The 14,438-nt window shown below is 44.4% G+C and overlaps 1 protein-coding gene across 2 annotated transcripts in view; it reads left to right on the forward strand.

Moving 5' to 3' along the window:
• stat5a (signal transducer and activator of transcription 5a) overlaps positions 1–14,438 on the forward strand; it is a 43,862-nt gene that overhangs the window by 19,637 nt on the left and 9,787 nt on the right. The window contains exons 2-9 of one of the 2 annotated variants that reach the window (XM_079177939.1): positions 6,284–6,347; positions 9,793–9,930; positions 10,164–10,320; positions 11,474–11,563; positions 12,507–12,681; positions 13,288–13,418; positions 13,556–13,707; positions 14,036–14,191. In XM_079177939.1, the coding sequence (XP_079034065.1) occupies positions 9,803–9,930; positions 10,164–10,320; positions 11,474–11,563; positions 12,507–12,681; positions 13,288–13,418; positions 13,556–13,707; positions 14,036–14,191 (989 nt within the window). In that variant the 5' untranslated portion in view covers positions 6,284–6,347; positions 9,793–9,802. The remainder of the gene's footprint in view (positions 1–6,283; positions 6,348–9,792; positions 9,931–10,163; positions 10,321–11,473; positions 11,564–12,506; positions 12,682–13,287; positions 13,419–13,555; positions 13,708–14,035; positions 14,192–14,438) is intronic. The other variant, XM_079177938.1, reaches the window with a different exon arrangement.

The raw sequence follows: 14,438 nt of genomic DNA on the forward strand, positions 1-14,438 counted from the left end.
GGGGCAGATATGACTTTTAGAAATGTCTAAATCTGTGGGGGTTTTTTCCACCGATAACAATTGCCAATCATTGATGATCCATATTGGTTCATACGGATCGTTTTTTGTCCTGAATAGCAGCTGGTATACACACACACACTTTACGCTTATAACTTGTAAAATGTCACTCCCGCAGTACTCCTGTGTGAAAATGGCCAAGGCCGGGTTTAACTGCAATCCACATGTTTACATATGGGTTGGTATAATAAGCAGTGTAATGTGTGAGCCACAGAGAGACAGAGACTCGTCTATTTGAGATCTATTTTATATTGCTGCGAAAACGTCTCCTTCAAACAACTGTATTCATTTCAATTTCTTGCCAAAAACTACAAGATAACATGTGGGCATATCGCGATCATGCTATAATTCACTTTTACCCAAAACAAATGTTTACTGAATAGAGCTCAAACGCATCATAAGGTAACTGTAACTGCTATCAGCACGGATTTGCTGTTTCACAATGTCGCATTATCAGGGACCTCCTTTGACTGAATACAGGCCAATAACAATCTGCAGTCCAAACTTTATCAAACCTTGTGAAAGTGTGGAATTCAAATGGTGACATGTTTCAGTCCGGAGATGATTCACAACAGCGGTTGGGTTTTGTGCCGTCAGTCTGCTGGGAAAGTGATGACTTGACAAGATGCGATGTTTGCATTGCAGGAGAGCCGAGGGCCAGGTCTGTGCTGGAGTTACGTGTATAGCGTCCGGACCGCTGCTCTGCACTCCGGCGCATTTTAAAGATTTGGTTGTTTCTACCCTTGAGGTTAAAGTATTTATTTTTTCTCCTGCGGATGAAATGTCTGACCAGCCACAGTTGGAAGTAAGTTATGGGCTTAATTTACACTCTGCGGTTTAACACTGAGATGTTGCTTATAAATACTGGCCCCGGGGCGATAATGCATAGCCTCTTGTCATGGAGCAGCTGGACTGTGGAGGAGATGGAGGGAAAAGAAGACGGGAGCAGAGAGCAGACAGCGGAGCCACTTGTTTATTTTAGGACTCATTTACAAGACAAATAGAGTTCTGTGATTATCAGCAACATTTTACCCCACTGCTGTCCAACTCTCCTCTCAGGGTCAAATATGTGTGTTCGCTTTGTTCAATCTTTTCGTTTCTTTGCAAATGACTTTCCAAAATAAACGGTTCCTACTTGAACAACAGATCTGCTGAGGTTGAGATCAGAATATACCTTCTAGTTCACGTTTTATTTGGCTTCCAGATTAAAAAAAACAAGCTATTGACCAACCAGATGATGCGTTCAACATGTTTAACATGTTTTGCATGTTTCATGTTTTATCATGTAACATTTGCACTGACCATTTTTCAAAGGACACCAATAAAGCTATGATAAAGTGACAAATCACTGAAACCTATAAAGACTAGACCCCCCCCCCCCCACACACACACACACACACACACACACACATGCATGCAACATATTGAGATTGCCTGCAGTAAAACAGAAACAATCATCCTTCAACAAACAGTTTGCCTTCGCTATGAATCGTGCATTTCATGAAGGTGGGGGGCGGGGGGGGGGGGGGATGTGGATGAGGACAGTAAACTCTGGAGGTCAGTGAACTTTTGCTGATGAAACCTGAGTAAACTGGATTATGAGGTAATCAGTCCACACTGGACTATGTTTTCCCTCTAATTGACGTCTTCTTGACATTTGATGTTGGCATTTCCAGTCATGCAATTTTCGGGTGAACGTCAGGGGGGAGATAAATTGTGAAACACCACACACTGTATAAATGCATCTCTAAACTGTCAACAGCAACTGGCTCAGACTAGAATAGACTCCAACTAGGTCCAATACGTTATAGTGTCCCCAATAAAAACTAATAATAACTTATTTAACTACAAAATAATAGACACTATGCCAAACAAATCCCAGTGTTACCCTTTAGGTAATGAAATGTCTTCCAAGTTTAGACTCATTCTTAGTACACTTTGTTAACGCTATGAATGTATGTTTGCATAAGAAGTGTAGACATAAAACTAGCTTATGTCTTTGTTTGATACTGCTTTTTTTATTTGTATTTCATAGTCTTCAAATATATGTAAATAAATGTAAAAAATGCATCCATCACCCCAAAATGGCTTTATGGCAAATAGTAAAAAAAACACCAGAATGGTCCTTTAAAAACCCACGGGACACGCTACAGCGTTGTTTGTGTGTTTTGTGTGTGTGTGTGTGTGTGTGCTCTTTCTGTTCCTGCGCTCACAGGGCTCTGGTGTAAAGGAGAGCGGTGAGGTTGCTTTGAATGGTGGGTGGCTCTTCAGTTTCCTAACAGGAAGCGCTTACGTTGATGAATGGCAGTTTTTCCTCAGAGGAAAGAGTGGGTGACACGAGTTTGTGTTTAATTTCGCTTTGTTCGCGTCGGAGCCAGCTAAGCGAACGTGCAGACGTGCTCTGAGACCCCGGGGATTTAAAAAAAAAACAACAACAACAACATCTCGCCACACGCTGCCAATACTGCGCTGTGATTGTTGCAAGCTAATTCAATACAACAAAGACGGTGATGGTGATGCATGTATAAGAGAGATAGTAGTGTTGTTGCTGCTGCTTGGATGGCCAAAGTTGTAATGTAACGCACACAAGTGAAGATGAGGGACATAGCAGGAGGAGGAAGAGGAGGAGGAGGAGGAGGAGGAGGAGGAGGATGTCTGCTGCTTAGATTGTTTGGTCTCTCCTCACACAAGCACACTCACCCAGAACCTCTCCCTGTTTTGAAGCTCATGATGTCCCAAATACTCTTTGGCAGAACAAACCAGTGAGGGCTTGGCTGAAAAAGCTAATTTCTTTTTGTTGACTTCTCCTTGCGTAGAGCGAGGCGGACGTTTCTTTATTTTCCATTGATTGACTCATGGAACGTCTTGAGGATTGTTGTTTTTTTTTTTCTCTTCTGTTTTCTATTCCATTCGCTGCAGGCGCTGATGACATATGAACAGATACTGAAAGTCTGTGTCTCAGACTGCAAAGACTAGTCCGGGGCGGAATCTCTCTGTGCAGGATAACTGACGATGTAGAGCGAGAGCTACTTTGAGTTACTATGTGCTTGTTATTACCAATTTAGGCGATGTAATTGCGTATCTCGACATATGATTTCATCACACTGCTGTTCCATTAAAGGAATAAATTGTCATATTGAATTAGCCCTACGTAGAGCCCCTTCATATATTTAAATTTGTGACATTCACAAAACGTTATGTTAAGTATGCTGCAATTTTTTGATTCTGTAAATTGGTTTTGTTGACTGATAACACAAGTCCTGAATTATTACTATTAAACATTGAGCTCATAGGTTGGTGTGAACTTTATTTGCAGAATATACAAGTTGAATGAAATAGCATTAACCTTCATTTAAGCCCCTTTTATCATAGTTTTGCTCCGTAGATAAATAACCTGGAAGAGTGTCGTTATGGAGAGCCCTGTGCAGCCGGGGTGGAAAAACGTTTTTCATTGCTTTGGTTTTTAGCAGTTGTTTAATGCTCGCTGGAACCCATTCTCCTGATTTCTCATCCAGACATTCTCCACTCATAAATATGCCACGATTTCTGCACAGTGGGTAGAAAAAGAAAATCACTGTAGTCGTTCATTGCCTCCTCGCCAATGTTGTGTGAAGGGGCCGAGGGGGGAAGACAGATTTTCCTGTAACTTGATGTTGAACTGTGCATGGATTCATTCATTTAGCTGGCAGTTCATTAGGAGGGAGAGATGTGAATCATGATGTCATTGAGTTATACCCATAGAGCTCTAAAATCATCAATTCCAATTAATCGGATGAATTATAATTTGAGATTATGAATGGGCAGAACATCTGTCTTAACATCAGAGATAGAAAGCAGAGACGGGTACTAAACGAGTACAGAGGCTCAGTGACCACGAACTGGCAACCAACAACAAAATCATGGCAACCGAAAGAAAACAGAACATTTGTTTACGCTGTTCGACAGGTGAGGCTGAGAGAGACATCCTCCCACAGTGCAAATCATTCTGTGAAATACGAAACATGAAGTTTAACTCTGTTATTTCGAAGATCTTAAAGACCTCTCACAATTTAAAAAAAAAAGACTCCCAGTGGAGTGTGTTAATATTCGCAGTACTGTTATTGTGTACTTTTGTATTTAGATGCTTTAGAAACACCGTTCTTGAAACTTTCGTGCCAATAGAGCTCGAACTGACGGAGGGATGAGGAGAGGAAAATCTGTTGACAGTAAATTCAAAAATGGACAACAAAAAGCCAGCGTGAGCTGCAGAAACGGGCTTTGGAGACGGAGCCATGGCCGTTCTCCCTCTGTTGGAAAAGAATGCCATTAAAGATAAAAGAGAGCAACAACCGATGATCTTTTGAAGGACGAGCCAACGTAAAAGTCAAGTGTGTGTGTGTGTGTGTGTGAGTGTGTGTTGCTCATAAAAGACAGTGGAAAAATAAAAGCAACACCTTACGATGTGTTGTGATCTAAATATAACACCACAAGCTAAGGTCTGAGAAATGACTACAGGGGGAATTAAAAGCTCTCTATACAAACCGTTTTTTATTGCACGGCTACTGTATTCGTCTGCGCGGTGTTGTCCTGTGTATTCGAGACAAAGTGAAGACGTGTCAGTTGACTGGCAGACATAATAACCTCCTGTGTAGAGTCAGAAGCCTCTCGAGTAGCATCACTCTGTTTCCAGAAAACGGAGCCAACACTGCTTCATGGTTTCTGTTATGGGAGGAGCATTAAGACGAGGCCCTACGATAAACATCTGTGACGATTGCTGCAGTAATCCTCTCCAGTGAGCATGATTCTGCACTTTTGAATGTCCAGTGTCATTCGAGTGTTTGCGTGTGCCAGCTTCGGGGGGGGGAATTTCTTTGTCGATGTTTTGTCTGTCACTGCTGGCGTCGACACACATGACTTATCGATGTCAAAGCCGGGGAGGCTCAGTGTGAGCAGAGCATGCAGACCTTGCTGAAGAGGTCACATAGGTCAGGCCATCACGTTACCCATCATCCCTCAACTGGAAGAGAATTTATTAGGTAATGACGGGGTTAAATCCCATAAACAAGCCGGACGGCGGACAAGCAAAGAAGGATCGAGCCAAGGTAAATGGAAAGAATACAGATACTGACATATTTACTGATTTTACTGATTTACAGATACTGACATATTTGTCTGGAGACTTGAGCCAGCATATGGGCTCCTGCTGGTCTCCGTCTTTAGGGTCCAGCCAGGAATGAGAGCTGTCTGGATCACGATAAGCCCGACTTCAGATGCTCTGGCTCTGTGTGCCACGTGATGACAGGGCCATGGCTGTAGATCAAGGCTTAGTGTTGCTGCCATGAGACTTTCTAGCCTCCTAATCGGACCAAACGCTATTTCTTTCTAAGATGACTTCGTGAGACAAAAGCAACGCTTTAACTTGTCTTCATCTGACAAGACTTTAAAGGAAATCAATCCATTTCTGTCTATCTGGCTGTTGGTTCTCTCGATTGTGATAACACTACTCACCATATTTGACAAAGTGGCGACAGGACTTTATCCGCTCTGGAAAAGTTCGTTTTCCTGCTGAGAGAAAACGATGCGTTTTTAAAAAGTAACCAGCCTAATGTGGACAAACTCTTTGACCTGCTGTACTTGCCGTAGTTGTGCACACTCACGTTTTCTTTTCTGTACTGTGAGGGGTTATTAGAGGATCTTGGTTATCTATTTCCAAATAAAGAAGAAGAAGCTGATCCGGCCTTACTGTTGGCTGTGTGATACTCAACCTGTCTCAAAAATCCTTTGGTGAGAACTATGGTAATATAACCGCCAGAGTCAAGAAAATCAAACCAAACTTGCAATAAAACAAAAGTATTTTTTTTTAATAATAGTAATTAGATACGGTTTGGAGAATATCTGCTCTTGCGATCCCGTTTTAAAATGCTCTCTTGCCGTCTGAGTTTGAATTGGAGCACCTCTGAGATCCCTACATAGCATCACTAAGAGAGGTTTCATAAATGACGTTATCATTATGTTGAGGTGTCCAAGACAACCGGAATAATGAGAAATCTGCGGACTTTCCCTTTCATCCTCTCAGCTCTCTCTCTCTCTCAACCCCTCATGCTTTTTGTTAATGCTCTGGTCCTCGTGAAAAAAGATAGCTTCCTCAGAAGCACCCAAGGTTGACTCACTTCCTCCTTTTGCTTTCTCTCTCTCTCTCTCTCTCTTACTCTCTGTCTCTGTCTCTCCCTCTGTCTGTCTGTTTAAGGTTTGTGGTGCTCCTCGTTCGAATTTCCTGCTGTTACATGGTAACACGGAGCTGAAGGCAAGAGGTAAGGTGGATTTCCTTTTTTTTTTTTTTTTTCTTCTAAAGTCTGCCGTGAAGTTAGTGGTAAAATGTGTAGCGTGACACCATTGTGAGTTTCTTGTAAAGAGAGGACAGCGGCGGAGAAAGAGACGTTTCAGTTCTCGCAGCATATCTCGGGTTCACGCCAGGGCATTTGGATGTAGTCAGATTGAAACAGCTGCTGGGAAGCATCTCTTCCCCCTGTTGGAGGTGAGAACGGAGGCGCTAATGGTGGGCAAACAGCGCCCCGGAGCCTCCGCCTTAAAGAGCTGTTAAAGGGACAGACAGACTGTGTAAACACAAGAGTTTGTCTCACTGTCTTTTTGCAGCACGGCGAACACGGTTTAAAGCTTTGGCTCCCAGCATGCCATGCTGTTTGTGTGGTACGGGGTGGCACAGAAGGTCCTGTGTGTCACAGAAAAGAGGTGGTAGAAAAGGTTTCACGCTCTTCCTGTTCGGTTCCTCCTCCAATCAGCTGAGAGTACGAGTGCTGATGCTCGCTGCTGATGCCCCGGCAGATAAAACATGTGCATGTTACTCATTTGAAAAGCCTTTTATTGGCTTTTTTTGTTTTTTTATTATTGCATGTGAATATACACGTACAATCTGAAAACAATACGTTTAAACTTCAGCAAAGACAATGCAGCATTTAGTGTTGTGTTTGTGAATTTTCCCCTCATCGTTTTGCGTAGAATTAGTGTCATCAACCAGCTATGTCAGCTATGTCAATCCGGTCAGGTGCAATACAATGCACCTGACCAACATCTAAAAAGAGAATAGAGAGCATCTAACCACCTGTCCCTTACAAATTAGATAAATATAATAACCATAAATGATTTAAGTCAAAACATCACACATTTCCGCTTTAAATCGATGACGTTCGGAAGTTATCGTGCAAACATTTTGTCTAATAGTTTGAGCCGTTTTATTTGATCAAGACAGGCAAAGTTTCTCTGGACAGTTTCCCTTCAAATCCAAGCCAAGTGTGGCGGTTGTGATCACAGCAGCTCACAGTTTACTGAAGCCGAAGCTGAAGCTGAAGCCTTGGCTCTGCAGAGAGGAGAGCCGCTCACGGAGCTACTAACACTATCCTTCAGTAGCAGCTTGAACGTGCCTTCTCTCTGAAGTCTGTGCTCCGTAGTCTGAGGTCTCCGGTGGGATAAGGACGAGCTGGAATGTGAAAGGTTAAAGGTCAGGACCCATTCAGTGCGATATGAGAGCAGGAGCGTTATCATTGGCTTACAGGTTTAGTGTCTACAGGTGCAAATACCATAAGGAGTGGAATTATCTTTCTGAGCTCAGCTCTCACACACACACACGGAGAGTGAACATGCGCTCACCTGAGCACAGGTATGAGGGCTGATCTGAGCCACGACACGCACGCACACACACACGCGCAAACAATTTGCCTGGTGATCAGATGAGATGAGTGTGACAAGGTTTTGGAGTTTCTTTTATTAAAATCGATTCATTATCCATGGATGGCCTCATTAGATGAATGACTGAAGGTCATTTGTGCATGTCATGAGATCCTTTTTAAGCAGTCTCTTTTTTTTAACTGCAATGTGCAAAATTACTGTGAACTTCAATTACTGAGTAGTTTTCAGTTCTTCAAGAGGAAATGAGGGCGAACAGTGAAACCTTTCTCTGAGCGTAGTAGCAACAGCATGGAGAACGCATTGTGGATGTTGGAAACGAAAGTTATGATGAAGAAAATATTATGTGAATATGATATGTGGAAGTCTGCTTGTTTCAATTCAATATACATCGATACACTAAAGATGCACACGCTGTCAAGCAGAACCACTGACACCACAAGCCCTTACAAATACACACGCACATACGTGCACCACAAACTTCCCGCGTACTCATATCGCTCAGTCTTTTACTGACAGTGACTGTGCCACTTTTGAGAAGGGTGAGTGGGTGTGTTGACTGGAAACACGTAGCAGTGACCCAGCTCAGAGTCCTCTAAACCAAGACACAGTGACAGTGGAGCTGTTGGCTCCACAGAGGAGACTGTTTAAGCCCGAAACACAGAAAAGACACACGACCGGCTCAACCACTGAGGCTCGGAGCCTTAGAGGGAAACCAGATACATCTGTATCCTGTACGTTTTCTTTTCACCAGATCTGTACTCTGTGAGCTCGGGGAGTTTGCTTTAATTCATCGTGGAGTTAGTCAATTTCCTTAAAGGTTACATTTTTCGTATGACATTTCTCCAAGCCAAAGACAATCGACTGTTTACTAATTGCTGCTTCATTGTCTAGCTTTCTGTTATTGCTCTGTATTAGATTTATCATGATAAAGATGGCAAACCACTTGTAATCATTTTTTTTCCCCCGTGATTTCACACAGAGGTAAACAAAACAGATTATATCAGCTGTAGCCCGGTGAATAATTAAGCTCAACCTAACTTCATGTTGTTTTTGTGTGTTTCCAGCCGACTCGTTTTAAAATGGGACATCAGACTTATTTCATTGTAACCTTGTTTGCTGAGCTTGTCGTCCGTGTTTTTTAAACTTTATGTTCACGTTTAACATGCTAACAAGAGAACGGGGTGGGGTGTGGAGTAACCGATGTGTTTGTGGTGCCATGCCATGGTTCCAACGGCCCATTATTCTGAAACTCTTAACAGCCTGAAAAATGGCTCATGGGACTGGAAAACAAACGTCCATTGTCAAAAACACATGTTTCCTGTAACAAACGGACCCCAGGAAGACGCCGTTAGCTGACGTTATGGCGTCAGCTAACGGGGATCCTAATAATCTAAACTGAACAGATGCACATGGGTAATTCTTGTGCAGAATGATGTCATTATACCTTCCCTGTCACAATATACTTTATTCTACTGTGGCAAGGCATGACCCCGCCCTACTCTGCCTATGATTGGCTAGTACTCGTTGCCTTCGATGGTTAGGTTTGGGCATGAGGGGGGATATCGGTTGGGTTTGGGGAGGAATCTCAGAGTAAGCCAATCAGACGCTGAAAAGATGTGGAAGGTCCGATGATGTCATTTTGCATAATAATTAGCCATGTGCTTCTCTGTGTTGCATGGAGAGTGTGATTTTTTTTGGAGCAATGGGCCTCCAGGACAGTGGCTGTTTGGTAGCACAAGCTCGGCTATAACAATGGCTGGGTGAAGTCTAAACCTACCCCACTCTACTAAAAACCAGGACAGCAAACGTTGCCCTAAACTCGGATTACAGCCAACTCTGGCCTCACGGTTTACGGAGCCTGATATCCTCATGTATTTAGTTCATTAACTTGTGCTTTTCTTTTGAAAAGGATGAAATAGCCATCGCCCTCTTAACCCTTCAGATACCAAGTATCACTCTTACTACGTCCCCATGCACATCATAATGTGCCTTTTCTTTAAACTGTGTTCCCTGCTCTCTCATTGATGAAAACCCCCTTTTTTTCAACTTCAGGGCGTTGAAGATGGCAGTGTGGATCCAGGCCCAGCAGCTCCAGGGAGATGCTCTGCACCAGATGCAGTCTCTCTACGGTCAGCATTTCCCCATTGAGGTGCGACATTATCTGTCCCAGTGGATAGAGGGCCAGCTCTGGTGAGTTACCCTGCAGCACAGACATAATACGTGTGTGTATGCCCACATGTAAGCTTGCACAAATGTTTGCATTGAATGTTTGTCCATGGAAGCCCAGAAGGAGAGTTGCTCTTTGTTTGCTATATTTAACATCTCAGAGTCAATCTATTAGCCATGTGCGTTTGTTTTAATGCACATGTCCACTTGTCTTGTGTTTTATGTGTGTGTGTGTGTGTGTATGTGTGTGTTGTTAGGGATGCCATAGACCTAGAGAACCCGCAGGAGGAGTTCAAGGCCAAGCGGCTACTGGAAAGTCTGATCCAGGAGCTGCAGAACAAGGCCGAGCACCAGGTGGGAGAGGACGGCTTTCTACTGAAAATCAAACTGGGACACTACGCCAGCCAGCTCAAGGTAAGTCTTTTGGAAATATGCCTCACCAACCACAAGAACAGCACTGCGTACCCAGGAACACACGGCACTCTACCGGTTCACTTTCCTTTCTGATTGAGAGACTTGAGGGCCGGGGTGCCAAGTAGAGCCAAAGTTAAGTATAAACTTATAGTATAAACAGTATAAACTGTGGCTTTCAGTTATTTCTCAGATTTATCAATAAAAGAGGCCTTGATTTTAAAAATGTAAAAATGTGCTTTGGTACTTCATCTATAGCTAAAAAGCCTGGAGAACAAAGAACACTGGAGCATGAAAAGCCAAGAACAACTCCGGAGGAATATTGAAATGAAATTATGTTTCCATCAAGACCTCTCGCCTTTAAACAACGTGAGAAGAGATGAAGTGGTTGGAAGATGTAACTGTTTGCTTTTGTCCTTGCACACGGCGGACAATATGTTTTAAGAACAGGTTATATCTACTAAGAGAGAGGGCCTTGGTAGCCAGCCAGCGCTGCTATTTATGATCGAGCTCCCTGCTCACAGAGCCGTCCTTCTGTTTGTCTTCTCCCCTCCCCTGAAACCAGGCAGAGAAACAGGGTAAAGGGGAGCTGGCTGTGCAACATCAAAACTGCAATCCCAAATTCCTACTTCTCTGTTTTCCCCTGGGTGATCGTGAGCGCACATGTACTGATGTGTAATATATGAAATGTGTCCTTTTCTGGGAATATCACAGGAGAACTAACCCCCTGCTGATGCCCTGTGCTATTTGTATTTCTTTCTACATCTTAGTGCGGCGTGTGTCCTCGTACACGTAGCTTGATTTTACGTTTTAATCTTTTAATGCAATGTCACTCCCCGACTTGAAGCAGGAAACTACTCGACTCGCAACAGTGTCTTTCAGACAGAAAGTGAAACCGCAATTTGTTTACACCAAAAAAAAAAATGATTGTAACACATGCACCAGCAGTGTGTGCGTGACAATGTGCGTGAATGCTAATGATTGATATATGAAGTGCTCCGTGCTTCCGAGATGGGTCTCATTAGGCTCGCCTAATGGGTTTTAGTGCTCCAGAACTTGGCGAGCTTCTAAATTGGTGAGTCCTGTGTGAGGCGGACGCTCCGCTCGTCAGGGGCTAATAGGCCTTAACACGGCACATGTGCTCCTTGTCTTTCAGAGCACGTATGACCGCTGTCCGCTGGAGCTGGTCCGATGCATCAAACACATCCTCTACACGGAGCAGAGGCTCGTCAGAGAGGCCACCAATGTGAGTAGGGTGCACGCGTTGTGCTGCGAAATACATATTTGCGAGCTGACACCTGCATGCACACTGCAGACGTCCCCACTGTAATGTAAACTTGCTTAGACAAAACACCTGTGGCTTGTTCATGCATTATTCATTACACAGCCCGTACAAAGCCTGAAAACACAAACAGAAGCTCAACTACTTAATGGTGACTGATTCGGCAGGCTGGGTAATTGCGTAACTACTCTCCGTTTCCTCCATTCACCCCCCCCCCCCCGAAAGGTCTGCAGATTCCTTTGCGTTATAATAAAAAACAATACCTTCTCAATCATGCTGTGAAGTGGACTTGCAAAAGTAAACTTTTTTGTTGTTTCGCCACTGCAACGCTGCAAATGGAGGGAAGAATAAAATGGAAATCAAATATTTCACGGTTTATAAAAAGCCCTGAGTTATAAAACCATAAAAGCCAGCAGTGCGTAAAACATCTGACTCTCAGCAACCCCTGCGGCGAATTGATTTCCAGTCACAACATGCCTTTTCTATTAGTGGAATGCATATTTGGACTGATTGAATTTCACCGTCTTTAGTCACCTTTAGGTAACATAGTGCTCTCGCCCACGCGGTCTGCCCGAGTACGATGAGCATTGCTTCCCTCTCTGTTTGCAGTGATCCCATCAGGCTTGTGCTCACTGAGGATTTCACTGTCAAATAGCCCAACTGCCACACGCGGGCATCAATGAATCGAGTCCAGCTTGGTTTCATATTCCTGCTCCATCCCCTACAAATATCACATGTCTCTCAGCTCACCAGTAGCCCGCTATTTCCCCTAACAGCTATCATAAACAACCCAATGACAGACAACACACAGGCCACGACACCTTACCAATTACTGTTTCCCAAAACCCCGCCGTGTCCCTCCGTCTCTCTCCGTGCCTGTCTCTCAATCACACTTTGTAATTGACAGTCGAGCTCTCCGGTGGGGGGGATGATGGACAGCATGTCTCAGAAATACCAACAGATCAACCAAGCTTTTGAGGAGCTTCGCCTGCTGACCCAGGACACGGAGAATGATCTGCGCAAGCTCCAGCACAACCAGGAGTACTTCATCATCCAGTACCAGGAGAGCCTCCGCATCCAGGGTGAGACCAGAGGACCTGCATCTCGTTATTGCTGCGCTAAAGTAGTGCAAAAGTCCTGACTGACCAGACTGTGAGGAGACAGAGAATTAGCTGTCAACAGTTTTCATCATCAGTTATTCAACAGCGCTGGTTTCAAGCTTTTCAAATGTGCCGGTTTTTCTTCCATTCTAAATACAATACATTGGAAATGTTGGACTGTAAATTGGACAAAACCTATTTAATTTACCATTTCACTATATGTTTGAATCAAGTATATGCCACAGGTGCGAAATTGTATAATGAAGGTCATTCCACACATGCATTTCACAGCTGTCTGGAATATGCAGGACACTGTAGATTAGCGATGGAAAACAAACACCTGGAGCTTCCATAAGCAGCAACCTTTGCATTCATGTTGCATAATTCACAAAACAACACCGTCTGCGTTACGCTAGAGGAGGTTCTCCTGAGTAAATCATTATCCCTCTCGGGTGTACATGTATGTACACTGTATATATATATGTGCAGGTTAAAGATTTTCACCTCCCCTCTCTTGTCCTCCCGTCCTCACTAAACCCCCCCCCCCCCCCCCCCTCTGGATGGCAACAACCCCACTCTCCTCCTCAGCTCAGCTGACCAGCCTGTCCACGCTGCCCCCTGCTGACCGGCAGCTACGGGAGCCCGCCCTTCTCAGCAAGAGAGCCACTGTGGAGGCATGGCTGACCAGAGAAGCCAACACACTACAGAAATACAGACTGGTGAGACAGGAACATGCACACTCAAAGAAAAACGCCACTGTCTGTGTGTGTGTGTGTGTGTGTGTGCGTGTGTGTGTGCGCAAGAGTGCTCGTGTGTTATCCCCAAGTCAAACCTCCTCGTTTCTGTCCATGCGCAGGACTTGGCAGAGAAGCACCAGAAAACACTGCAGCTGTTGAGAAAGCAGCAGACCATCATTCTGGATGACGAGCTGATCCAGTGGAAGAGACGGCAGCAGCTGGCAGGCAACGGGGGCCCGCCGGAGGGAGGCCTGGACATCCTGCAGTCCTGGTGAGCCCTCCTCCACCTCCCACCAAGATCACAGCCGCTAGGCTTCCTCTCAAAGCAAAGGGTCACAGGTTTACAAGCTTTCAATTGACTACCGCTGGGTTCATTTCCAAAGTGTATTGGCTCCTAATAACCGAGACATAGGCAGGCTAATCTGACTAATCTTTTTTGGAGAGTCCAGTCAAGGGTTTCATAGTTGTTGTGAACTATCCTGTTTCAGTTTGAATCGCTAATCTTCTGCTGGAGTGAAATCTTCTGCAGTGCAGATATAAATTCTTGCTTGTGTGTGTTTTCGTGTGTGTTTTCGTGTGTGTTTTCGTGTGTGTGTCAGGTGTGAGAAGCTAGCAGAAACTATCTGGCAAAACAGGCAGCAGATTCGGAGGGCAGAGCACCTCAGACAACAGCTGCCCATCCCCGGCCCCATTGAAGAGCTCCTCAACGAACTCAGCAGCACTATCACAGACATCATCTCAGCATTGGTCACCAGGTGTGTGTTGTTGTTCAAGCTCATCTAAACTGCTCATCTAAACTGCTCATCTTGACTAAACACGCTGATTGAAGGACATGAATGTCAGTCAGTATAGAGTCAAAACAAGTATATCAGCCCCAGCGTGTGTGTAGCTGGGTGTGTGTGTGTGGGTGTGTGTGTGTGTGTGTGCGTGTGTACATCGAGGCATCGCCGTTTCCTGCACTCGGTGGGGGCCTTTCTGCAAGCAAGTCTTACTTACACAACC

Source organism: Pholis gunnellus, assembly GCF_910591455.1.
Source record: "Pholis gunnellus genome assembly, chromosome: 17".
Classification (NCBI taxonomy): domain Eukaryota; kingdom Metazoa; phylum Chordata; class Actinopteri; order Perciformes; family Pholidae; genus Pholis; species Pholis gunnellus.